The sequence below is a fragment of the Pangasianodon hypophthalmus genome, chromosome 1 (genome assembly GCF_027358585.1).
Source record: "Pangasianodon hypophthalmus isolate fPanHyp1 chromosome 1, fPanHyp1.pri, whole genome shotgun sequence".
Classification (NCBI taxonomy): Eukaryota; Metazoa; Chordata; class Actinopteri; order Siluriformes; family Pangasiidae; genus Pangasianodon; species Pangasianodon hypophthalmus.
The window spans coordinates 18,224,556-18,251,382 of NC_069710.1; the positions used below are offsets into that span (position 1 = coordinate 18,224,556).

Here is a 26,827-nt window from a genome sequence, read left to right on the forward strand (position 1 = left end):
CTGGTTTGAGTATTTCAGAAACTGTTGCTCTTCTGAGATTTTAACGCATAACAGTCTCTAGAGTTTCCACAGAATGGTTCAAAAAATGAAAATATCCAGTGAGTGGCAGTTCTGCGGGCGGAAGAGATGCTGATGAGAGAGGTTAGAGGAAAATGGGTATACTGTTTCAAGCTGAGAGGCTATGGTAAGTCAAATAACCACTATTTACAACTGTGGTGAGCAGAAAAACACCTCTTTGAATACACAACATGTTAAACGTTGAGGCAGATGAGCTACAACAGACCACATTAAGTTTCACTCCTGTCACCTAAGAACAGGAATCTGAGACTACAGTGGCCACAGGCTCACTAAACTAGACAGGTAAAAAGGTGAGCAGGTGACGTTTTTTCAATCTTCAACTGTCCATTTTATATGAACCTGTGCCCACTGTAGCCTCACGTTACTGCGTACAGGTGTCCTAATAAGGTGGATGGCCAGTGTATGCTTATCTCGGATCCCCTAGTGGCCCGGGCCCCTGGAAACACACACTCAGTCTGTAATCTTTTCCTGGGTATTACAATCAATTTGAAAGACACTGACACACACAATATTGCGTATTGACTAATGCTCTGATATTGTATCAAAAATGGAAAAAAATGATATCAGGACATCTCTGAATAATCAAGTATTATCAAATCTAAAATATGTTTTATATTTGTCTGTGCATAGACTTAAATTTTTTCCTTTTCATTTTGTGTAACTAAATAGATATTATGTATATTAAAGGAACGTAAATCAACCAGTTTAACTATTAACCAGTTTAATTACTAATTTAGGTTAAAATATTAGCCTCAATTCTTAGAACAGCCTTTTACTACACTGCACTGCGGAGATGGTGAAGATAAGGTTGTAATCATGACTATCATTCACATAAACAATATTCTATAAGGCACACAATTAAAGCGAATATAAAACAGGAATGACTCTTTATCAAAGTGTGCAGCGGAAACGGTGAGGTGAGTTGTGTATAACTCGACCTTGAAGGTCGTAATCAGAGGAAATGTTACATCAGTGAGTAAACTTTATTGTAATAGCTGATAGGTATGCTGCCTCTAATTCCAGTGTACTTTGCTATATAGTTCTTTCAGGGTTGTAAATGGTCTCATGTTATTACATACTTTTGACACTAACATTTTTACAGTAGCTTTTTACAGTAGCTTGATGTTATTGGGCCTTAATCAGAGAATATCACTTGGTTGAGTATCTCCTCAGTACTTGAGATACAAAGCAGAGACAGATCAGACCAGGTACAGGCTCAGGGCCATTGAAATACAGTCTCAACATTTAAAAAAAGAAAGGCAGAAGAACAGCTGGTAGCCCAGAGAGGAGACAGTGTGCTCACTACATGACAGGGAAGGTCAACACAGAGATATGCTTTGGCTACATTGCACTACTCTGAATGAAGCCATTCTGCACTGAGCCTCATGTCTGATAGGCTTATCAGGGTGTGCTCGAATAATGAGTCTGCGCAGTCCGAGCTCCCGATCAACATCATATTCTGTGAAAGCGGCAGCAGTAGAAATGATTTGTAGATCAGACTCTTGTACTTCCTTGTCGTGCCCCGCCTCATCGGGCTGCTCTGAGCCAATCCGAGCTCTCCTTCTTACAACTCTACAACTCATGGGAAACGGCTCGGTGTACACAACTCCACTCAGCAGTGTGGCGTAATGGAGGTACGTCCTTTTACTCTTTACATTCACCTGCTAATAAATAGCGCACTTTTCTTTGTGTTTAGGCGAACTTCGGAGTTATTTCATTTCTTTGCCTTTTCCTTTCGTGTAAAATAGCCAGGGAGTTGTGACTGTGTGCGGAAGTGAATAATTGGGGTCCTCGTGCTGCTTGAGTTGTTGTTTACATTATTAATAAATGAGACTGCTTTTATTTCCTCACAATAATCCGTAAAGCATTACTTTAAAGTGGATCAGCACTTGAGCAGAGTGCACACACACACACACACACACACATAGGCTGTATGGACTCTGAGTTCTGCTGCACTGGCTGACCTTGAAGGCTGTATTTAGAGAGATATTTTTATTATTTCAGAAACTTCATTTCACAGCAGATAGACAGTGCAGCCACAGCAGCCTGTCACCTTTACATGCTAAATATCTGAGTAGATCACTACAATACTGTGTACTGTATATAACCGTAAAATACTGTATATAACCGTACAATAATGTATATAACCCTACAATACTGTATATAACCGTAAAATACTGTATATAACCGTACAATAATGTATATAACCCTACAATACTGTATATAACCGTAAAATACTGTATATAACCGTAAAATACTGTATATAACCCTACAATGCTGTATATAACCGTACAATACTGTATATAACCATACAATACTGTATATAACCGTAAAATACTGTATATAACCCTACAATGCTGTATATAACCGTACAATACTGTATATAACCATACAATACTGTATATAACCGTAAAATACTGTATATAACCATACAATACTGTGTACATTGTAAAATACTGTATATAACCATACAGTACTGTATATAACCGTACAATAACCGTAAAATACTGTGTACAGTGTAAAATGCTGTATATAACCGTAAAATACTGTATATAACCATACAATACTGTGTACAGTGTAAAATACTGTATATAACCATACAATACTGTGTACAGTGTAAAATACTGTATATAACCATACAATACTGTGTACAGTGTAAAATACTGTATATAACCATACAGTACTGTATATAACCGTACAATAACCGTAAAATACTGTGTACAGTGTAAAATGCTGTATATAACCGTAAAATAATGTATATAACCATACAATACTGTGTACAGTGTAAAATACTGTATATAACCATACAATACTGTGTACAGTGTAAAATACTGTATATAACCATACAATACTGTGTACAGTGTAAAATACTGTATATAACCATACAGTACTGTATATAACCGTACAATACCGTGTACCGTATATAACCGTACAATAACCGTAAAATACTGTGTACAGTGTAAAATGCTGTATATAACCGTAAAATACTGTGTACTTTATATAACCATACAATACCGTATATAACCATACAATACTATGTACTGTATATAACTGTACAATACCGTATATAACCATACAATACTGTGTACTGTATATAACCGTACAATACCATGTACTGTATATAACTGTTAAATACTGTATATAACCGTACAATAGTACAATACTATGTACTGTATATAACCGTACAATACTGTATATAACCAAACAATACTGTGTATATAACCGTAAAATAATGTATATAACTGTACAATACTGTGTACTGTATATAACTGTAAAATAATGTATATAACCGTACAATAATGTATATAACTGTAGAATACTGTATCTGTTATATACAGCTGCAGTTTTCTTCAATGATAAATACAGAGAGTTTCGACAGACATACAAATGTTTTCTTAAAAGACTATACATATTTAAATACATATTTTAATACTAATATTTAAGCTACATATCTAAATATTAATATTAAACATACTTAATAATTTTTTCTTGGAAACGGTATGTATTTAATGGTGCAATTGACTTCTGAGATTTGTGAAATAAAATAGTTCACCTCCGTGACCTGACAGCCTGCTGCACATCCGCTGTTATCTTTACATGCAGCTTGTTTATCATGAGCTGCTTATTCAGCAGTAAAACTTGTGACCTACATCTACATGTCTTAAGTGATCCTCAGCGTGGTGTTCTGCACGTCTGAGTTCATTCGTTATTCATTTCTACAAAATCCACACAAACAGATATGTAGTTAATGCTTGCTTGTTCGTGGTACTCACAGTTAACAAAAGCACAAGTTTCTCTCTGATTTTGTCCCCCTGTTTATTTATTTATTTATTTTTTCTCCAGGTCTCTGTGAAGATGAAGGTGCTGTTGTTCCTGTTTGTTGTGTGTATAAAGTCTGTCGCTAGCTACAGCAATGGAAAGGTCAAAGAAGCTTGTCAGGACATGATGCCTGGCCATCATCATCACAGCCCCAGCCCTACATCTCCACCGTACAGTATCACTGCGGATAAGTCTATATTCAGTCCTGGAGATCAAATTAAAGGTACCTGGATATCATGTTACGGCGGCTATATTGTTCAGACTTTGCCTTGATTCCAGTCAAGTAAGAGCACTTCCGGTGTTATATGAAACCTATTGGAAACTTATATGAAGCTTTTACGTGAAACTCTACAGAATTTTATTCTTATGATTCCCTCATCTTATGATTCCCCCCATGCTGATCTTTTTGCTCACTTGGATTTTATGTATCAGGGCAGAGTTTAGGTTTTGTGTACATTTTTTCCCCTTAAAATTGCAACACTCAACACTGTGTTATGTTTCAGTCTTCGAATCAGCTGTTAAAACACTTTTCTTTAAGTAATATTCCTGATATGCTATCAGAATGCCTTCTCTCTGGTCTTTGCCGTCTTGCTTTGAGAATGTTTTGAGAGAGACAGCATGGCAGCTGGATGACGGGGTCATCCGGTGCAGCTTTCACAGAAACATACACATCCCCACACGTAATCAAGGCTTGACGAGTTGACTTGGTCAACGAGTTGACTTGGATCAGATGTACTACCTGTTCATTTATTAGCCTGTCAGAAATAATTGCACATTTAGCAAAATTTAACAAAAACTCATAGCAATTTTTGGGCTTCATTTTTTTTTTTTACTTTAGAAATTCTTTCATATTTCATAGCATTAACATGATTTCTTTTTGATTTGCTAACGGAGGCTTGAGAACATATTTACCGTTGTTTAGAATTCTGTACAGCATTTAAACGCATGTAAATGCAGTTAAATTATTTGAAACATAGAGATCTCTCTTTTCTATTCACAGTGACTTTATCCGCGGAGAGCAATGCATACTTTGCAGGCTTTCTTATAGAAGCCCGAGATGCTGCAAATCTTGAAGGTGGATCTGTTGGAACTTTTACTCTGCTTGACTCCACCGTCTCACAGCTTCTTACATGTCACCACAGAGAGGTTAGCAGCTCAAGACTGTTAGGGTGTGAGACTATAAGGATGATAAGGAAATAAGAAACTGTTCTGGTGTTGATGTTATGCTACGCTGACGTATGTATGATCGTGTTAAAAAATGTATGATAATGTTGAACTATTTTGTAAGGGCTCTGCTGTGAGTCACACCAGTGATCACCATAAGACAGAAGTCCAGGTGATCTGGACTGCACCAAAGGATTCCCCACCTAGTGTCCAGTTTCTGTGAGTATCCTCGTCACAGTGTGTGTCTATTCCTAACCGGTTTACTGAGCGAGGAGTTGACGGATATGTTCTGTGAATTTCAGAGTAACTGTGCTTCAGAAATTTGAGTTGTTCTGGGTGAAGGTTCCAGGTCCTGTATTGTCTCTAAATGGTATATCTCCACCAACATCCTTATCTCCTCAGACAACCACAGCTCCCACGCCTCTGCCCCACCCGGTGAGTTCTGCTACACCACGAGTTTATCATGATTTCTGTAATGTTTATAGGATTGTGAAAACCTTTTTTTTTGTAATAAAGCAGGTTTTAAATAATGGCATGCTCTCATTTTTAATAAATGCATATCCATGATCGTCTGTTCTGTCCTGAACATGTTTGAGCATGCATCGGTTTGCTAACAAAGCTGAAATTAAAGTTATTAGTGTTGGGGTTATACACAAACAAATCCAAACAAATTATGTGTTTGGGAACTGCACATTTTTCCACTTAAGCTGCCTTGAGCCGATGTGGGAAACCCTACACCAGACACACCTCGTGAGGCACGTCATTAACAGTATGATGTGTCATCTCTCTTAAAGCTTTCTCCAAGTGGCCCAGCCTAAGCTTCACAATATGATGTTTTTTTCCAGCATGCATGTGTTTATTAGGCACATTTTAATTGTGTTCTTTAACTGGATTCCCTCAAGGAAATTTCTGCATATTTAGGATAGATAGCATTCTTTTTGGAGTGAACTCACAGAGAAAATGGAGTCAGATCTAATTTAGCACATGACGTTTAATATGTTGGGTTTTTACACATGTCAGTGGTCAAAACATGCATGTTTAAATTATGAAGCTGAAAAAAAAAAGCTAAATCAGTTTAAAAGACTGCATCAGCCTTTGTTGATAAATAGTAAAATAGATTTCCTCTTTTCCATTAAAAAACAATGGTTGCAAACTTGACTGTAAGTCATAATCATAATGAAGAATGTGCTAAAGGTAGATGTCTGTGGAGAGTAACTTTTTCTTTGCTCCTCATCTGACTCCCTCACAGTTCACTTCAGAAGGCTGTGGAATTAGAAAGACTTGCCTGAGAGATCCAGAAGGCTGCAATCCTGAGAACGATACACTCTGTTACTTCCTGTCCTTCAGAAAAGTAGAGCAAGGTGTAAAGTTTGAGCTCAGTGGACCAGCTTCGGGTTACGTCTCCTTCGCCTTATCAACAGATAAATGGATGGTAGTGTAACGTGTTCTTGTGTATAGCAAAATTTGTTATTTGTTGTGAAAATGTGTTCTATAAATGTATGCATGTCTGTTTTTAGGGGAATGATGATGTCTACCTGTGTATTAGTGACACAAACCGCGTCAGCATCAGCGCTGCTTATGTTGAGGGAAGGACACATCCAGTGACCGCTTCAGAGGTACTCATCTACCTCAGTTCAGTCAGATTGGCAGCTGCACATGAATAGCACACCTGATTAAAGGAATGATTGAGATAGAAAGTATTTACATGAGCTTTCTGCTTACCTGAAAGTCTAGCAGTGCTAACTAGTGAAGATGAATAAAATTGTGCACACTGTATGCCAAAATCAGTATGTACTTGTGTCAAACAGCATTTTACTTATATTCTATTATATATTAATAGTACAATAAATAAGAATTTTTTTTATAGAGTGGCAGAGATATAGGCAAGTCTATTTAGATGCAGTTTAAAATGAATATGTGAAAATTTAACATTTACAAAAAGTTAAAGCATTTAATTAGGAACAAAAAGCTTTTAATGTCCAGTCACTTACAGTAAATAACAATGGCAGTATGTTATTTACTTACAGTAAATAAAATATGACAGTATGTTATTGATTTCACAATACATTAATGTCATGATACACTTTTGTGAATCATGACATTGATGTATTGTGAAATCAATAACATATTGTCATATTGCCCATCCCTAATTCTAAGTGTTCATATGTTGCCTTATGCTCATACATTTCATTACTTACCTAAAACAAAATAATGGTAGCTCCAGTTTATATATAGAGAAGAAATACTGAGTCATTTGAAGAAGAAAAATGTGTATGTTTTTTCCCCTGAAGTGTTCCTTTAAAAACTGCAACACTGTGTTATGATTCAGTCTTTGAATCAGCTGTTAATACAGTAGTCTTTAAGCAATATTTCTGATATCCTATCAGAATGCCTTCTATCTGGTCTTCGCCCTCTTGCTGCTTTAGAATGTTTTGAGAGAGACAGCATGGAGGCTGGCTGATGGGGTCATCCAGTGCAGCTTTCACAGAAACATACACATCCCCACACCTAATCAAGACAGATTTGACCTGGATCAGATGTACTACCTGTTCTTGGCTCATGGTCGGGCAGAGAATGGTAAACCTCAACTGTTATTTTCCTTACAGTCCTCTCAAAACAGTATGTTGTACACAGGTAATGTTTCATTGTGCTTGTTTAATGATTCTCCTTTCATCTGTCCACTGTAGGGAGAACCCATAGACATGATCGACAACCCCTTATTTCAACAAAGCAAGTAGTTATTACTGGGCCTCCAGAGGATCTGAGTGGCTCTCGTGCTCCCTTACTCATTAAATTTCATGGTAAGAGTGAATAGAATGTGTGGAACCTTGAATGCATCTTATACAAACCATCAATACTACTAAATTATTAGATCTGATCATGTTTCTCTGTGTTTATAGCTGCGTTCATGCTCATTGGCTGGATGACGACCGTCAGCACTGGAGTAATTTTAGCCAGATACTTTAAGCCTGACTGGCCTGAAACAACTGTTTGTGGACAGAGAGTGTGGTTTCAGGTAGAAAAATTTGAAATGAAGACATGATAATTATTGCTATTCATAACAGATGTTGACAATAAGGCATTTTGTCTCTACAGTTTCACAGAGGTCTTATGTTGCTCACAGTCCTGCTGACATTCATTGGCTTCATATTGCCTTTTGTATACAGGAGAGGCTGGAGCAAGGTAACACACACGCACACACACACACACACACACTGTTTGTGTGACTAATGCTCATCTGTGTGTCACGTTTTCTCTCAGCCCCCGCCACCAAATGTATACCCATATGACTGCTCATTATGTCAAAATGTGTCACACTCTCACATGTCTGTCCATACAGAATACATTTAGGGGAAAAAATGAAAAAGCTGGAACAGTAAGCCTTATTTATTAGTAGTAGTGGAATTTTCCAATTTTTTTTCTTCAATGCTTTTAGACATATTCAGATAGAATCATATTTTTCAAACTAATGAATTTACTTAGTAGAACATAAAAACACAAATAAAAGAAAAAAAATAGCTGGCACAGTGTTGTAGCAGGTAGTGTTGATGCTTCACAGTTTCAGGGTCCCCGGTTTGAGCTTGAGCTGATTTAATGTCTGTACAGAGTTTCACGTGTTCTCCCCAGGAACCCAGGTTCCCTCTGGGTTCTCCGGTTTCCTCCCACCTTGCACAAACATACTGGTAGGCAGGTTGGCCACTATAAATTGCCCATAGGTGTGCGTATGTGTGTAAATGGTAAATATCTGAAAACTAAGGTAGGGCATTTCAGTAGCAACTGCCATGGCTGCAGTGTCACCAATAGAGGTCATTCTTTCACCACTGTAATGATGAACATGTAATGATGAACTATCCTTTTCGAATTCACCTGGCAACACTACACAATTGTGTGTCTAGTGTGTGATTCATTAAAAGCTGTGCCAGCTCCACTGCGTGGTGACAGAGGCGTGGGAGTAAAAAGGTTAGCAATAATCATATCCTCCAAGGTAACACTTTGTATGTGTTTTCCTAAGCGTGCAGGCTCACACCCTTACTTCGGCTGTACTGTCATGGCTCTGGCTGTTATCCAACCCATCATGGCTTTGTTCAGACCTGCTCCAGACTCCTCCAGGTAAAACATGGCTATCCCTTACTAAAGCCTGTATTTTGCCAAGGCCAGTAAAGGTGTTCTTTAGAGTAACCTTCATATTATTTTTGAATCCCAATCCGATACCTGATACCAAATTCTGGGTATCTGAATATATGTGCATACTGTATACAGTCAGTTGCCAATTTATCATGTAGCTACAACCACTGGCCATTTTCTCAAGTACACCTATAGGTTATTTTGTACAGACAGGTGAAGGGGAAAAACCACTGATATGGGTGACATTTTGGTGTCACTGCAGTGACCCTCTGCAGTCGTTACACTGGTCTACAAATTTTGGGAAATTATTGACCTCTGAGATAAAATGTGCTAACTCTTACATATTTTGATTAGATGAATTAGAAAACAGGTGATAAAGGTGCTGGTTGGCTAAAGTTTTCAAGATATTTCATGATAAAGATTTCTAATTATCTATACACAGGCAAGTATATTTGCCTACAAGGGAGGGGGGTGTCTGATGATCATGATGTCTCGTAACTTCTCGACAAAGTACGGTAGAACAATGAAAATGGTACCATATGAAAGTTTATAAATTTATCTTCACTTTGAGACTAAAGATTATTACCTAATTGTAATTGTAACTGTAACTGTGGGGCAGTGAGTGATGAGCATGGGGAGAGATTCCACCAGGATATTGCAGGCATGGAGAAAAGATACCAAGGGAAATTGAGTCCTTCCGTGCTCTCCAGGGATGATCCTGGAAAAAAAACAATAAATGAATGGAAAGTTATTTATTGGTATCAGTAAAAAGATAAATTTATAATGATTGGTGTGGCACCATTCTCATTGCAATATCACATTTTGCAGAAAAGTTATGGAGCATAATCACACACCCCCCCTTCTAATTTTGGATTAATTTAATGCAATTTTGACCTGAAGCTGTATCTTGGAAACTGGAGCCAATTAACACTCAGGACTTAATTTTCCCTTATTAGTGACCCAATTCTGGTAAAATTTAGCTACTTTCATTTCCGAGGTTTTCTCCTTGTAGACCAGTGTTATAGGATAAATCCTTTCATCATAGGATAAAGGTGATCAGTCAAATTATTCTGACTGATCACCTTTATCCTATGATGGAACATTTCTATCCTGATGGGAGTGCTCTCTTCCCCATCCATAAGGCAAGAGGGTTTACTGAATGATTTAATGAGTATGAAAATGTTGTAAATGTATGCCTTTATAGTCACCAGATCTCAACCTAACTGAACACCTATGGAAGATTTTGGCCATAGAGCTACCATCTGGTCAGCAGGGGATCTATAGTAGTGGTCCCTGTCCATCAATGGACAGGACCGAGGGCAGACTTTGAGCATTGAAACATTTGGGGTAATAAATGGCCAGTGATTGTACAGCAAGGGAGGTATACCCAAAAGTGTCAACTCTGTGTACATTTTAGATATAAATACATATTCAGAATGTGCTGTTATTATATGTTCTTCATTTACTGTTTCCTTTATATTTGTTTTCCTATTTTCAGGAGATATATTTTTAACTGGGTCCATCTGGGCACAGGCACTATAGCCCAGGTGTTCGCTGGTAAGCAACATCTCTGCTACTATGGTGTAGATAAAAAAAAAATTAAGTGATTATCACATAAATTAAGTGATAAGTAGTAATTATGTAAGTGAAGACATCAAATGAAAACTCTTTACATAATTTGGGCACTGGAGAACACTAGCTGCTTGACTTTATCATGCACTCATTACTACTGCTCTAAAAGAACTCTCACTATTTAGTTCTTGTACACATTTTTCTTGCACTTTCCAGGAATGTAGTAATGTATAAAAGGCATACAGGCAATAAACCTTCATATTAACATGCCTTTTACCTCTTGATTTTAGTTGTGGCGATCTTCTTGGGGATCCATCAGCAGGCTCTGCTGCTCCCTGCCCCTTGGACCACAGGTCTCCTGGCTGCCTGTGTGGTCTGGTTTGTGTTGGCAGACGTGGCACTAGAGGTGCACAGGAGGGGTCTTTTCCCCATTGGTCAGTGCACTTAACACATCTTTTTACAATAAATATACAATTTACAAAATGTTCTCTCTGGGCTATAGCCTTTTGCACTCTCCTTCCTCATGAATGACCTTACTTGCCATACAGAGCAATAATTTGGGCCATGGAGGTGATTAAAGCTATTATGCTTGTGGGAAGAAAATCAATTGAACTGCCAGATTGCATTAAATTGTAAAAAGCTTTTTGGGTATGTTGTTAGAAGTTGCTGTGTTGCTCTGAATACTAATGACTAATGCCCAACTAAAGCTGGTCAGAACATGTTTTGTGTTGGCAAATTATAATGCAAATTATTATACAGGATATAACAAATGATGTAACATGTCTCATCAAAGTGCTGTACAGTCTCTTTTGTAATCTCCCTCTTTATAAATCTCACATAATGTTCTTTTATTTTAGGACAATTTTTCAGAAACTTTGAGGTCTACACAGAAAATCTCCAAACAGAAGATAAAGAGGGGATTCTGTTTGTTCAGTCCCAGAATGAGAGCAAGGTTTGATGATGGAAACACATACATTGTTTTTTTGGTTGTTTGTTTGTTTTGTTTTATTTTATGGATAAATTTGATGTACTGTCAGCTCCTGAATTGGCATCCTTGGTAAAGATTGATTTAAAAAAAAAAAAAAAAAAAGTTACGACAATGTCTTTGTGGTTAATTATTGTAATGTAATCTCACTGAAAATATGAGAGGAATCTAAACTTTAATTGAAAGACATTTACTTTAAGATATTTTTAAAATGTGATATATATATATATATATATATATATATATAATATAATTTTCACTTGAATGAATTCATTCTGATGATTGCAGATCCCAAATGAACTGTTCATATGTATTGTAAACTGAAAAAAGTAAACCGTAGAAAAGCACTTTTTACTCTAAGCCCCGTCTTTGAGAGATCTCAGGTTTAAATCCTGATAATAACCTTCCCTCTGGGTGGGAGGGATGGCATTACTCTCTCCACCGTCAAACATAGCAGCACTAACCGATCGTGGATCACTGTCCTGCTGGAAGATCCAGTCATAACCTAGTTGTAGCTTCTTGGCAGAAGCAGACAGATTTTCATTTAAAATCTCCTGGTACATCATGTGGTGCATTATGTATCCTAACAAGATTCCCAGTGCCTTGGGAGGAAAAAGCTCACAGATCCTTCACCATACTAACAGTGGGGATTGTTTTGTTTTTTTGTATATAACCATCCTTCTTTTTCCACCGAACCCACCTTGAGTATTTGTTGCCGAAAAGCTACTATCTACTATTGTCTTATCTCACAACAGTCAAAGTTCCAGTAATGTAGAGAGATTCAAGGCATTTACATTTGTGGTTAGATGAAAGAAAAAGCTTTCTTCTGCATTGCCTTCTAAATAGTTTGTTGGTTTAGATACATAGTTTTGTTAAGAATTTTTCTTTACCACAATTAACCATAGACATACTTTTTTTTTTTTTTTTTAATCTTTACCCAACTTTACGGGGTGTGCCAATAGTTCTGGAGCTGACTTTACCTTTCTTTATCTTTTTTCAGGGGTCTTCTTTTAAAAAGATTGTTTTGGCAGTCTACCTCTGTGGAAACCTTGGATTTCTGGCTCTTCTTCTGGCTACCATCAGTAAGGTATGATGTAAAAGGACAACAAACCATGTGCCTTACTAATGTCTGCTGTTGTATTCAGCTACTATTTGAGAAGCTGAAGAGGCCTTATTTAAGGTTGTTCTTACAATAATTCACACTGGATAACTTGAGCAACACTTAATACTTAAAGCAACATTCCAATAGATAGTTTCAAGAAGTCTATTTTCCAGAAAAACTGGATGTTTATGTGCCAAAAAAATTGACAAAGGAGTTTGAACTGATATTGTCATGAGGAAAAGGTACACGATGTCACATTATTTGTTTAGTTTTAGTGCTTGAATCTGTATTTTCAAAATATAAATGTTTTTGCTTGAATGATTTCTGTACCATGATTACCATGACTATGATTTTACTATGTACCATGTTTCATGCTGCTTTACCAAGACAAATCTTTTGTTTGAAGTACATGGCAGAATAAAACAGATTATCATTCTGATTTGACATATGAGTGCATCAAATCAAAAAGGCATATGTTCAATATTAGTGTGATGTATCAGAAATTAAAACTGTGTTGCATATAACTCATGCATAATATATATCTTAAGTCACAGGTTCTCGATCTTTGGCTCATCTGACCTGTGACACAAAATACATGTGATTTTGTAATGCAGTTCAATGCATATAAAATTGATTTATGGAATATTTAATAAAAAATATTGAAAACTGTCAGATTATTATTATTAAATCTTCGTTAGCCTTCATTCAGTTTGGAGCTCCTATTAATTGTCTTGTCCACCATGATGTCATTTTAGTCAAACTAGCCTTTTACACCAGAAACTGGCAGTGTGCAGGGCAGCTATTTAAAATCAAAATAAGCATATTATTGTGTCACATGATAATGATTTCTAGCTAGAAACACTACAAAATGCAATATTCATGCTGTATTTTTCAGGGTATGCCCATAATCTAAACAGCACATGGGCGATATTTCAGTTTGTAGCCTACTGCAGCTGTGTGTGGGTCAAAACTGAAAGTTTGTGAACATTCTAACTGCTACTGAGCGTAGAACCAAAAATCCACTGGATTAACAAACTTTGTGATCATATACAGAAGCCAAAAAAAAAAAAAGGTTGAGAACACCTGGCTTAAGTTTATATGAAAGATGAACTGGACACTGTGACTGTCTTTTTAATTTTGTATACAAATCATATATAACGTGATGCATTTTGTGTATGCACAGATGATGTAAATGTATGTACAAATTAAAAGGACCCACCTGCCTAATGGCTTTGGCTTTGATGAATGTCTTGTTTACTGCTCTGCTACTACTTCCTTAAGCTCTTCTCTGATGGAGCTATTATGCATCAATTCGATGTGTTTTTTATTAATATGAATGTATTGGCAGTCACATTATAATAAAGGTTATTAGGCAGATCCTTTTTATGTCTTTCCCTTATAAAAAATACTATCCATATAAGAAAGAAGTCATTTTCTTTCTTGTTGATTTTTATTGTTTCAATGCTCATTTAAATTCAGTGTTTCAATGCATTTAATTTCAACAACTCAAGTATTGTTTTTTTCCCCCACTCATTTCTCAGATAGAAAGCAATGCATATGTGCACTTGATGATGGCGTACAAGAATACATCCTAGCAATACTTAAAGCCATAATACTTATAGACCTAAACAGAGTCACATGAGCATACAAATATGTTTTAGACAAATAGGAAAGCATTACATTATGATTTTCCATTTACACAGTAAAGCAGTTAAATGTCACTGTTCAATATTCCAGTTTCTCTCCCTCATTTGGGATCTATATAGTAACTATATTAAAAGGTAAAGATCTCGTCATAAAAGGACAAGATCCATATGTGGAGTACCTGTATTGATCCAAAAAACTAACTTTCAGTTACAAACAGGTGGCAGATTTCAGTGTCCTAATGGAATATCTTAGGTTGGCTTTATTGCAGTGCAGAATGAAGGCAGAAATAGCCCATGTAATCTCTATTAGTTTCACATATTTTAGTATAGCCCAGGGGTAAATCTACTTGCTTGCCTTACAAGAAAATACAGTATGAAAATACAGGACACATTTTCCTGAACTCTGTACTAAGACAATAAAATATGATTAAAATCTCTCTGGACATTTATGACAAGAAGCATAGACTGAACAATTAAGAGATACAGCTAACATTCAGGTAACATCTTGGCAAGCACTCAAATCTCCTGCCTCTGAGAGAACATAAATGAAAAGCTGCAAATATCACACAAGCAACGGCATGTGCTTATGATGAAATCAGTATCAGTCTGTAGCACTGCTTGAAGTTTCTTACAAAGAACAAGGATAATTACTGATTGATGTAGTCTGTTCCTCTCTAGTGATTTGCAAACTCCCCTGCCTCCCACCGCAGAGCCATGGCACTTTTACGGCGACCGCCAGAATAGGCCTCAGGAAACTATGGAGGCAAATAGTTAAAGTATATTTAGTTTAACCTTGACAAGCTAAATATGATCCAATATGATCATTTTATATAAGCAAACAGCAACCACTCAGGATACACTGTATGGCCACCTGACTGTCACACCCATATGTGCATTTTAAGCATCCCATTCCAGATTTAGTCCCCCCTTTGCTGCTATAATAACCTCCACTCTTCTAGGAAGGCTTTCCACTAGATTTTGGAGTGTGGCTGTGATGATTTGCCCATTCAGCCACAAGAACGTTAGTGAGGTCAGAAACTGATGTCAGGTGCAGAGGAGGAGGCCTGGAGTGCAGTCAGCTTTCCAGTTCATCCTAGATATGTTCAGTGGGTTTGAGGTCAGGGCTCTGTGCAGGCAACTCGAGTTCTTCCACAACAACCTTCGAAAGACATGTCTTCATGGACCTCGCTTTGTGCACAAGGGCATTGCCATGCTGGAACATGTTTGGGCCCCTTATTTCCAGTGTAGGAAAATTGTAATGCTACAGCATACAAAGACATTCTGTACAAGTGGCAACAGCTTGATGGGTGTGATGGTCAGGTATCCACAAACTTTTGGCCATATAGTGTATAAGCTATGTGTTAATACAATTCAGATCAAATAGGAACTCACTCTTTGATCACACGATAGAGTTGACCGATCCATCTTATAAGTCTTCATAGGGGATGAGGGGGATGATTTACATTTGATTGGGATATCATCTGAAAATCAGCAAATAAAGACTTTATAACATGCATTTTTCTAAATGTAAAAAATGCATAATGAATATTTGCCAACAAGGCCAAGAATCTTTAAGGATTTCTCAATTAAATTATAGTTCATATAAATCATAGTTCTTAGTATGAAGATACACAAACCTTGATTGTCATATGGGCTGTCCAGGAGATTGGGAGAAGCCAGGAAATTCTCTTTAGTGTAAATAGTTGCTCTTTGTCTTTTCAGTTCTTCCTCTCGTTGTTTTACCATCTTAATCTCTTCATCAACCAAAGAGAGGGTGCTCCGGGACCGCAGCTTGAAAAACGGGTTGTTGAGAAAGGTTTTCTCCTCAGGTACCACAGAGGCAGAGTTCAGGTTTAACTCTGATGCACTTCGAATAATTAGGTTTGATGTTTCCAGTATGATTACGCTGGGGTTTTCCTGTGATCTCCAATCAGCAGATTTAGATGTCACCAACTTTCCAGCATGACGTGGGCTTTGATGGCAAGATTCAGGTTCAAGGATAATGACATTATTGGCAGCCATTTCGTGCTTCTGTGATTTTGTTGGGGAGGATGTAACGATGAACGACGGCATCTGGGTGCTGGGGGATAATCTACAGTCGTCTTCCTGATGCTCAAGCATCTTTCTCTTCTCGTCAACCTCTTGACATAATTTTCCAGGGTTCAAGATGACTGGTTTTCCCTTTCCTGGCACACAGTCACTCGAGTATGATTTGGACATTCCCCTTTCACGTTTCAGGATTTCCTCTTTCTCCATGGCAGAGCGAATTTCTTTTTCTACTGGGGTCTCTGGGTCATCATAAGGTGACCTGAAACTAGAGTCATCTACTCCTGAGTCTTCGGAGCAGGGGCTAAACTGGGTATATTGGTAGTCTCTGCCAAGTGCCAAATTCTCTAATTCAGCATCCCTCTTCTGCCTGTCAATGCTGCGCACTGGTGTGTACATAAAGCTGTGATTGCCGTGGCAGGTCCCAGTCCTGATGACTGGCTGGTGTGTGAGATTCTTTGTTTGTTCCTCCATCTGCAGCCACTGATTGCGTGCAACTCTGAAATCCACATGCTCTGTACTGACATTTTCACTCTTCATCTCTTGAATCACACAGTAATCTTTTGGCATTTTCTTGTTTGAGTCTGACTTGACACAAGTAGGTGAAAAGTCTTTATGGTTTACAGAACCCTTCCCGAGCTCCTCTTCATCCTCAGATATTTTGGACAAGCCATGGAATAGTGTTGAGGGATTATAAGAGATCTCTTGTGTAGGCTGTGCAGAAGTTGGAGTACTTTCGGGTTGCTCCAACACAGCATCCTCCACAGGCACATCCTGCTCAGGCTCTTCCTGTGCATCTGATCGGTTTTCAACTGTTTTCACTTCAGGCTTTTGAATGAAGAGCTCTTGTGCACTTAGCTGAAGGCTGTCAAGATAGGAGTCATCATCCTCCTTATTAATGGAGGAAGAAAATATCGTTCTCCATTTCTCATCAGTCTCACTGTCAGATGATGCTGCAGCAATTTCTACCAATAGACACTCCTCCAAGTCTTCAGGATTTTGACCAGACTCATTTGAGATGTCTGACATAACTTCTTCCCGGATGAATGATTCCAACATGCATTCGTCTACTTCACAACCTAAGCCGTCTAAGATATCCTCATGGAATTCTGCTTTTAATGGATCTAGTATATCTATATCTTCAGCATCCTCTATTACAGGCACAATATTTTTCAACAGTTCCTCTTTCACTGAATCCTGTCTTTTTTGCATGGCCTCATTCTCATACATACTTTCAGCACTAGATGGTGTATCAGACACAGATGAGGTAATAGATTCATTGCGATTAAGCTCACCATTTGTGTCTTCCAATACTAAAGCTTCTTTAGGGGAGGGCATGTCTTCAAATTCATCACCATTTGTGAATGTGGGAGGCAAGTCTGCTAAAATGGCATCAGCTACTTTGGCACTCAGGGATTCAAACAGAATATCATCATTGCAAACCTGTTCATCTTCAGCACTTGTGTCCTTGGTCTCAATTAATTTGGTCTCCTGGACTTCTATCTCATAGTCCGGTATGTTTCCTGTGTTGGATTGCGCACTTGTCTCCATGGTGACTGTCTTGGAGAGGGTCTTAAGTTCTGTTTGTGCCTGATTCTCAATGGGAAAGAAACCTTCATTCACTTCTCTGCCACAAGATTCTGGATTCCCACTTGCAGCTCCCTACAAGAAAAAAAAAAACACTTTATATATATATATATATATATATATATATATATATATATATATACATATATATATATATATATATATATATATATATATATATATATATATATATATATATATATACTCTCACCGAACACTTTATTAGGAACACCTCTACACCCACTCATTCATGCAATTATCTAATCAGCCAATCATGTGGCAGCAGTTCAGTGCATAAAATCATGCAGATACGGGCCAGCAGATTCAGCTAATGTTCAGATCAACCATCAGAATGGGGAAAAAATTTGATCTCAGTGATTTTGACCATGGCATGATTGTTGGTGTCAGACAGGCTGGTCTGAGTATTTCTATAACTGCTGATCTCCTGCGATTTTCATGCACTGCAGTCTCTAGAGTTTACTCAGAATGGTGCAATAACGAAAAAACATCCAGTGATTGGCAGTTCTGCAGACGGAAACACCTTGTTGATGAGAGAGGTCAACAAAGAATGGCCAGACTGGTTCGAGCTGTCAGACAGGCTACAGTAACTCAGACAACCACTCTATACAGTTGTGGTGAGCAGAAAAAGCATCTCAGAATGCATAACACATCGAACCTTGAGGCGGATGGGCTACAACAGGAGAAGATCATGTCGGGTTCCACTTCAGTCAGCTAAAAACAGAAAGCTGAGGGTGCAGTGGGTACAGGCTCACCAAAACTGGACAGTTGAAGACTAGAAAAATGTATCCTGGTCTGCTGAGGCACAAATGGTATTGTCAGAATTTGGTGCCAACAACATGAATACAACCTGCCTTGTGTCAACAGTCCACGCTGGTGGAGGTGATGTAATGGTGTCGGGAATGTTTTCTTGGCACACTTTTATTCCCTTAATACCAATCAATCATCGCTTGAATGCCACAGCCTATTTGAGTATTGTTTCTGGCCATGTGCATCCCTTCATGGCCACAATTTTCCCATTTTCTAATGGTTACTTCCATGATAATGCACCAAGTCACAAAGCAAAAGTCATCTCCAAATGGTTTCATGAACATGACAATGAGTTCAATGTTCTTCAGTGGTCTTCCCAGTCACTGGATCTGAATCCAATCCAGAACACTGTTGGGATGTAGTAGAACTGGAGATTCGCAGCATGAAAGTGCACCTGAAAAATCTGCAGGAAGTGTGTGATGCAATCATGTCAACATGGACCAGAATCTCAAAGGAATGTTTCCAATATCTTGTGGAGTCCATGCCATGGAAAGGCTGTTTTGAGAGCAAAGGAAGGCCCTACTCAGTATTAGTATAGTGTTCCTAATAAAGTGCTTGGTGAGTGTATATATATATATATATATATATATATATATATATATATATATATATATATATATATATATATATATACTGTGCAAAAGTCTTAGGCACAAGCAAAGAGCAAAGATGCCTTTAAATATGATGAAATTAAATGTTTCTACATTAATGTTTCTACAGAGCAGTAAACAGTAATAAATGAAACAAAGTCAATATTTGTTGTGATGACTCTTTGCTTCAGAAAAAAAAAATTACTAGTCTCAGGTACAATTTGTGCAGTTTTATAAGGAAATTAGCTGGTAAGTTTTATCGAGCATCTTGCAGAACCAGCCACAGTTCTTCTGGAGACTTTGTCACAATTGCTTCTTATTTTTGCAGCAAACCCCAGCAGCCTTCATTATGTTTTTTGTCTGAAAAGTGGTCTTTGTTACGCAATATGCCGCTTTCTTTACTGACATAAAAACATTTTTCTGTAAAATTTAATTTTGTGATATATATATATGTATATATACACACACACACATTTTTTTAAATGCCAGTACCCATTAACGGCCTTTATCTAGTAGCATGGCATTATAGTGATGTGGTGATCATTAGTCTTAGTGGTTACTCAGGCTTTAACAGGCAGACAGGTAGAAGAAGAACATTAAGCACACATAATTATTTTAGCACAGTATTTGGAAAGTGTTTTGTTGTGTAGCAGACAAGGGTCAAGATTATTTGTTTTATATAACTGAACCTAGTTCTAAGGTACATTATGTACTTATTGACATTAACATTAACAATTGCATTTGATTTATGTAAGTAACATATCATGGGACAAATTGTGTTAGATGCAAGCATGCTTTTTGCTTGATTATTTGCTTGATTTATCCCCGTATGCTTATAGCATATTTATGGATTCCTTACCTGGTTTGTGTCATGACCAAATGTCATATCATGACAGAAAGGTCATGTCTTGATAGCGCAAAGCATTTTTTTTCTTGAACAAACCACAAATAACCTTTTCAAGCAAATACATTTGGTTCAAAGTTTCACCTCCTTCCCTGTTAAAAGTGTGCAAAAAGTGTTGTTCACACAAAATCATTCATTGCAGCTGTAAACAATATTTCACTTTGTCTAAAGCCCTTCAAATAATGGATTTCAGACAATATAGAACAGGAAATAAAAAAAAATTGTACTATTGTAGTGAATCATTTCACACATTGAGTGGCTTTGAGCAAGGAAAAGCAGAAGCTTGATGGAATTAAATGCTTCCATTATGTAAGACCGCAGAATGGGTTTTTCGCCCACATATGATGCACCATGGTCCCTCCATCTTATTAGCCTTGGCCTCCATTAAGCTGAAGAGAAGAAGTGAATGAAGCAGAGCAGAAGCCCACGAGGAAATGTCCCTATCTTGTTCTAACACACAGAGCTTTACACAGAGCTCAGTTAAGCAGGATTAGCCACTGCAGATCTCAGTACCTTTCCTGTATTTATTTATTTTTTCTGTATTCACATTGAGAGGGCTTGAATCACAAATTAAAAACTGCATGTCCAGTGATTTTTTTTTTTTTTTTTACCACATTTGCTCCTACTGATTGGGTGTTTGATAATGACAATCTAGTTTGATTACAGGCAGACAAAGTTAACACTGAGCTCACCAGTGCCCCTTGCCAAGTTTCGATGTAATGTGCAGCCTAATGCTGAAACTCTTTCACACAACAGACACTGGATACAAAGCCAGATTTACTACAGAATAAACTCAAATTCCATTGGCTCTTCAAGAACGTGCTTCATTAACGTATCAGTGTTGCACCATCACAAGCCAAAAAAAGTGGTTTACCCAATAAATAGTTAAAATCAGTCAGGTTATGGCTCAGACACTGTTTAATAATCTATAATCTTTGCTCCCAAGTAATACCTCTCCACAGCAGAGTATGTCTCAGGAATACTTCTCATAAGCTCAAACATTCAAATATATTAAATAAAAGATGCAACTGGTCTCCACTTCACTTTCTATACATTTTCAACTAAACAAACCCTACAAAAGGCATAAAGCGCAATGAAAACAACAGACAGGGAAAAGTGTTGAGTACCATGGCAACAGCCCAGAAGGTATAACAGCTCAGCTGGTGAGTAAACGTCCATGCTCACAGCCTCCTAGTCTCAGCTCTTGTGTCATAATAATCAGTATGCAATAAATAATTCAGTGACATTAGGACTGAAGAAAGCCACAGAGAAACAGAGGTATGATTGAAGCCAAACACCTACCATGATCTCCAGCCAGAAATGCCAGCAGGTGATCATCTCTATCCTGTTGCTAAGTAAACTATTCTCCCCTCAGTATCTGCATGCTCACTGAATTTCTTTTCAGGATAAATACATGAACCTTTGAGCTAGTGTTGGCAAGTGAATAACTCAGGATAACATGAAGTTATTGGCAGATATGTCATTAAATGTATGCTTTGGTCTGTGATGCCTGTTGCTTTAGGCAATACTTTCACTCCGAACTTTCCATAATGAGCTATGTGGTCAATAATTGATTGAGCAACATGTATAGATTTGTACACTCTTTCAATGTAGTCCTCATGTGCACACTTCTGGCCAGTGGTCAGATGAAGGTTACGTTGTTCAGACTGTCTTTTCTGTCAGTGCATCTTCCAATAGAGACATTCACCTATTCAGACGATTACATGGAACCTTCAGACTTTGCCTGCTTCCCTGGGAGTACTGAAGGTGTGTTAATTAGCTTTTTAATTTCAGGGACATTTTGCTCTCTGAAGCACAATAACCTGTGAATCATAAGCAGATTTGAAGTGAAAGAGACTTCGCAGTGCGTGGGCTGGCCATTCAGACCTCCAGCCAGCCACTTTTCTGAAAAGCTCACAGCCTTAAGAGACAGCTTGATTAGGCTCCATCTGTCACTGCACAGCAGGGGCACATGTTTCACAAGTTTCACAAGAGAACAGTCAGAAAAGAATAGCTGTAATGCAGTCAAATAAACGTGCTCAAACTGAACCCTGTGAGGGTTTCTTTTTCCATTATATGTAACAATATACAGCATTTTATGATTATTATGTCACATTTGGAAAATGATAGGACATATTTTAGTCTAGCTGTGATTTATGATTTCAGCTTCGTCTGTTACAGAGATGGCCAACATCCAGTGCTGTGAGTGTAAAATATTTCTCATTCCTGTGGAGGTTCGAAAGCCGAGACTCCTGCACTTTGCCTTTTGCATCTGCAATCAGTTCCAATGACTTCCCATCCACTCTGACTTCTCTGATTTTCAAATCCGCACTTTGGCATTTTCAGATATGTATATTTAAGACATCCACCAGAAAATTGCTAACAAGATTTTCAATAGAATAGATTTTTTTTTTCATAATATGCAACTTTGCATCTACCACTCTGTTAGTAATTATGCTGATGGGTGCAGAAAAATCTCAGCTGGTATCCGAAGTAGTATTCATTCAAAAGATGATAATATCTACACATATAGAGATAGAAAATTTTGCTTTTCCAAAATTAGGATGCAATTGTATGAAATTACCGAATGAAAAATAGTTACTCCTTTGGTGTGTTTAGAAGGTAACATTAAAAAATTCTTTCTCCTAACTAGTATGTCTATGTTTAAACATTCAAATGTTTACAAATATGTTTTGAAAATGAATTTCTCCAAAAGATTTAAAGGCAAAATTACACAAAATCTGCTTCTCATGCCTGATAACACTGCAGCAAAAAGGGGGGAGGGGGGAGATCACATTCACAAAAATATAAGAAATATTTCATAGACACATATGCAATCCATATGCAGTTATCTTTCTATAAACTTGCCCCCATTAACAACTGTCAGCTTAAAGTCAATATCTCTTTATTACTGTGATCTCTCCCCACAGTGTTGCCTACCAATAGCACTGCAAAGCTCAAAAGGTCATCACCTTGCCTATAAAACACACAGGTGACTTGATTTACTAGCTGTAGGTATAAAGTAAAGTGAATGAGTTGGCTGTGAGTGTGGCTGTCTCTGTCCTACCTTGCTCTGTGGCAGCAGCAGAGTGGAGAGTGCTATGCTGATGCTCTTCCCTGTAGCCACAGAGACGCGACTCGCACTGAATGTGTGAGAAGCAGCCAATAGCTGAGCAGTTTGTCTCTGCTGCTTCGTTACATGCTCACACACTCACACAAATACATGCACACTAACACTCTCACAGGAGGTCTCAGAAACTGTCAGCAAGGACTGCAGATATTTAGCTCCAACTGACATTCGCAAGCAAAAATCAGATCTGTGAGTTCACATTTCTTCCTGTTTGTAGCACACACTCAGCAACACAGAGACTGTTAGTTAGACACAGGAAATGTCTAAATGGATTAAACAAAATTAGCATTTCTTATTCAATATAGTTTAAATCAGGAGTTTTCTGATTTTATTCACAAAGCACTGATGTTACTACAGTTTTCCATTCCAGTCAAATAGGACCCATGTTGTATCCCCTTGTTTAATCAAGTGGTCTTCAAGGCTGGAATGGAAACCTCTAGCCACAGAGACACAGGCACTCCAACCCTTTGTGAATTTTGGTTTAAAAAGCAAATAAAAGCTAGTAGACATTCAATGCTGCAATCAAACTTTTCCTCATTCAGTTAGTAGTATTCCAGGCGCTCAAGAAATATAATGATTATATCAATAAAAGCTCTGATATAATAAATCCAAAGTAGTGATAATCAGCCATATACATTATGAATGACACTGCTGAAATAATAACTTTCCTATGACTAAATGAACCAGGTAGTGTATTTTCACACATAGTAGCTTTCAAACTGGGATACACAAATAGTCTCCCTAAAATAATATTAGCCAAGCAAAAGTCGAACTGATGAAATCAAAATGATGAAATGATGAAATACGTTTCCTCTTCATACATCATCACACACAGTCTAAAAATATTTTAGGCTATTCTAAGCATTCTCATTCACCTCAGGTAAAGGCTTTCTTTATTTCTAGTTACTGTAAAAAGGTTAATAAGGATTTACAGTGCCCCAAAATCACAAAACACCTTAACAAATCAGACAACACAACAAGCAAATCAGAAACACAATACCAAATTCAGAAACATGGCAAAAAAATAAAATAAAATCAAAAACATGACAGCAAAACCAAAAACAGGGCAGCAAATTCATGTTTCCAAATTTGCTTTTGGGTTTTTATTGGTGTGTCTGTGTTTTGTTAATGAGTTTTGCACATACAGTGCCAGTGTAGGCATTGGAAAATGACCTTGAAATAAATAAATAAATAAATTCATATTTAGTCTGTGGAAGATTCTTTCCTTTTTAGACTACCCAGAGTATCTATAATAAAGTTAAACTTTTAAACTGAATTTGGTATCTGTCATTAACAAATCCCTGTAGAAACAACACTGTGCTATGCTTTGTGTAGGGTCTAATATTCAGCATTAACCCCAGAGCTCACAAATAGCAAAAACTGTCCTAATAGTGTAGATATACTGTGCATAAAATAGCTTAACTGTACCATAGGTCTGCTCATTACCATACCATTTTTATTTCATTCAAACACAAACATTAGTACTTCTACAAAGAAAACCGGTACTGTAATTTCTCAGAAGCAATATTATAGTTGCTTATATAATAAACAACTATAATCATATATGAGTGCAAAAAATTAATTATTTTTCACTTGCATAAGGCACTTAACAAAAAAAATTACATGCTACAGAGGATTTTAAATAGTCCTAACATTATATTATTCGTTTACTCTATATAATGATACAAAAAGAAATGATTTTAGCGTCATAGAAAACGTATATTCCCATCTACTCTCACATTTCTGGATGATTTTTATATTAGTTTTCTTTTCATATTCATTTCACTAATTCTCAGTTCTGTTGTAGAGGACACCCAATTCTTATGTCCATTCTTTCTTATTATGTCTTCATCGTATATGGAAGCCTGGGATCTCCCTGTGCGGGAACTGCACATTTTCTTAGCTGAGGCTGTTTCATTTTCAAGACTGTGGAAGAAAGGGAGAGTAATGAGTACATCAAATAGTCTTTCATATGTCTTTCTATTGTTAGAAAAGGGACAGGCTGAAAAATATATATTAATATGGAATATTGTACATTTTTGTAATCTTCTTGATTATATAATGCATATGTTTTATAGGTTATGTAACTGACTCTCAAGCAGCTGTTATGAAATGTCTCTTGAACAGCCACTGTGCCTTGAAAGTGACCAAGGACAAGCTGTTCTATTAAGAATGATGGACAGCAAAGGTCATAGAAATACTGTGAAATACTGTGCATTATTCTTTTGCACAGGACACAGACAGACGTTCAATCCCACTTTGGCCATGTGGATGTCTGTGGGAGGGGAAAAGTAACAAAAGACGCATTGCCTGACTCAAGAAAATGGTTGAGTGCTTGGACCCAGAAATACCAATAGACACAACAGACAAATGTTCAAAACCATTATGACAAAAAAATTGACCATGAAATGGAATTGAATCAGTAAATTTCCATGTCCTTCCATTTTTAAATTATTAGTTATAGCTGGGTAAATAATGCGTGAGGCATTTTTCAAAATTGGAATTTATTAGGAAAAAACAACAAAGACAATCATTATTATGTTATTGAAAAATACCGGCAAATAAATAAATCAGTAAATAAAGAAATCAATAAATATTTCATTGAATATTCAAACATACAGAGAAGGTTTTTTTTTTTTTTTTTTTACATAGAAAGATTTCTTCATTTATAGATAAAGTATTTGCTTTATTTTGTGATGCTCTGGCATTTTTCCACAAGATATTTACATACTAACTGTGTCCACTGAGAGAAGCTAAATCTTCTCTACTTGTCAAGAGCCATTACGCATTTGAGCATAACTGTTAGAAGAGCACACCTACTGAAACAAACAATGCAAACTTTTATCTGTTCTGTGTAAACCATGTTCATATTTTGAACGGTTATTTTTTGTTTGTTGTTTTTAACAAAACATATTTCTCAGCTGACCAAATGGTTAAAAACTAGTCAGTCTGCCTAAAGATGTCTAAAACCTTCCTGGCTAAGTAATATTTCCTCACATAATGAATGTAATGCTTTGATCAGGTTGTTGGATAGTTACATGTTGGAGCAAAATGGATATAAACCTAATCAATCAGGTACCAACTGTCAAAATATCCATGATGCTCCTCTTGTATGTATCTGGTTGAGATACAAGCAAAAGAGAAATATTTCAGTTCTGGAAAGTCTGTATTTTTCAGAACTATATATAGACGAAAATGTCAAAATTTTCACTATGCAAAGGGTTCTCCTAGGTCACTACATAAATATGGCA

At 37.1% G+C, this 26,827-nt stretch overlaps 2 protein-coding genes across 5 annotated transcripts in view; one reads left to right on the top strand and one right to left on the bottom strand.

Moving 5' to 3' along the window:
- Window positions 1-1,591: 1,591 nt before the first annotated feature.
- On the top strand, window positions 1,592-14,087 carry frrs1b (ferric-chelate reductase 1b). Its single transcript, XM_026926284.3, has 16 exons — window positions 1,592-1,712; window positions 3,922-4,120; window positions 4,898-5,043; window positions 5,186-5,280; window positions 5,364-5,496; window positions 6,311-6,493; window positions 6,579-6,677; window positions 7,488-7,638; window positions 7,749-7,862; window positions 7,962-8,077; window positions 8,158-8,244; window positions 9,074-9,171; window positions 10,685-10,743; window positions 11,049-11,192; window positions 11,616-11,710; window positions 12,744-14,087. Exons 1-16 carry the CDS (start codon window positions 1,707-1,709, stop codon window positions 12,834-12,836), a joined length of 1,818 nt encoding a protein of 605 aa, XP_026782085.3. The 5' UTR covers window positions 1,592-1,706; the 3' UTR covers window positions 12,837-14,087.
- A 189-nt stretch (window positions 14,088-14,276) lies between these two features.
- Window positions 14,277-26,827, bottom strand: part of palmdb (palmdelphin b) — a 28,609-nt gene continuing 16,058 nt past the window's right edge. For 2 of the 4 annotated variants that reach the window (XM_026926282.3, XM_053234248.1), the window contains one exon: window positions 19,595-25,502. In XM_026926282.3, coding sequence (XP_026782083.3) covers window positions 25,417-25,502 — 86 coding nt within the window. In that variant the 3' untranslated portion in view covers window positions 19,595-25,416. Of the gene's footprint in view, window positions 15,247-15,883; window positions 15,973-16,128; window positions 18,200-19,594; window positions 25,503-26,827 lie in introns of those variants that run through there. The other 2 variants (XM_026926281.3, XM_026926280.3) reach the window with 2 other exon arrangements.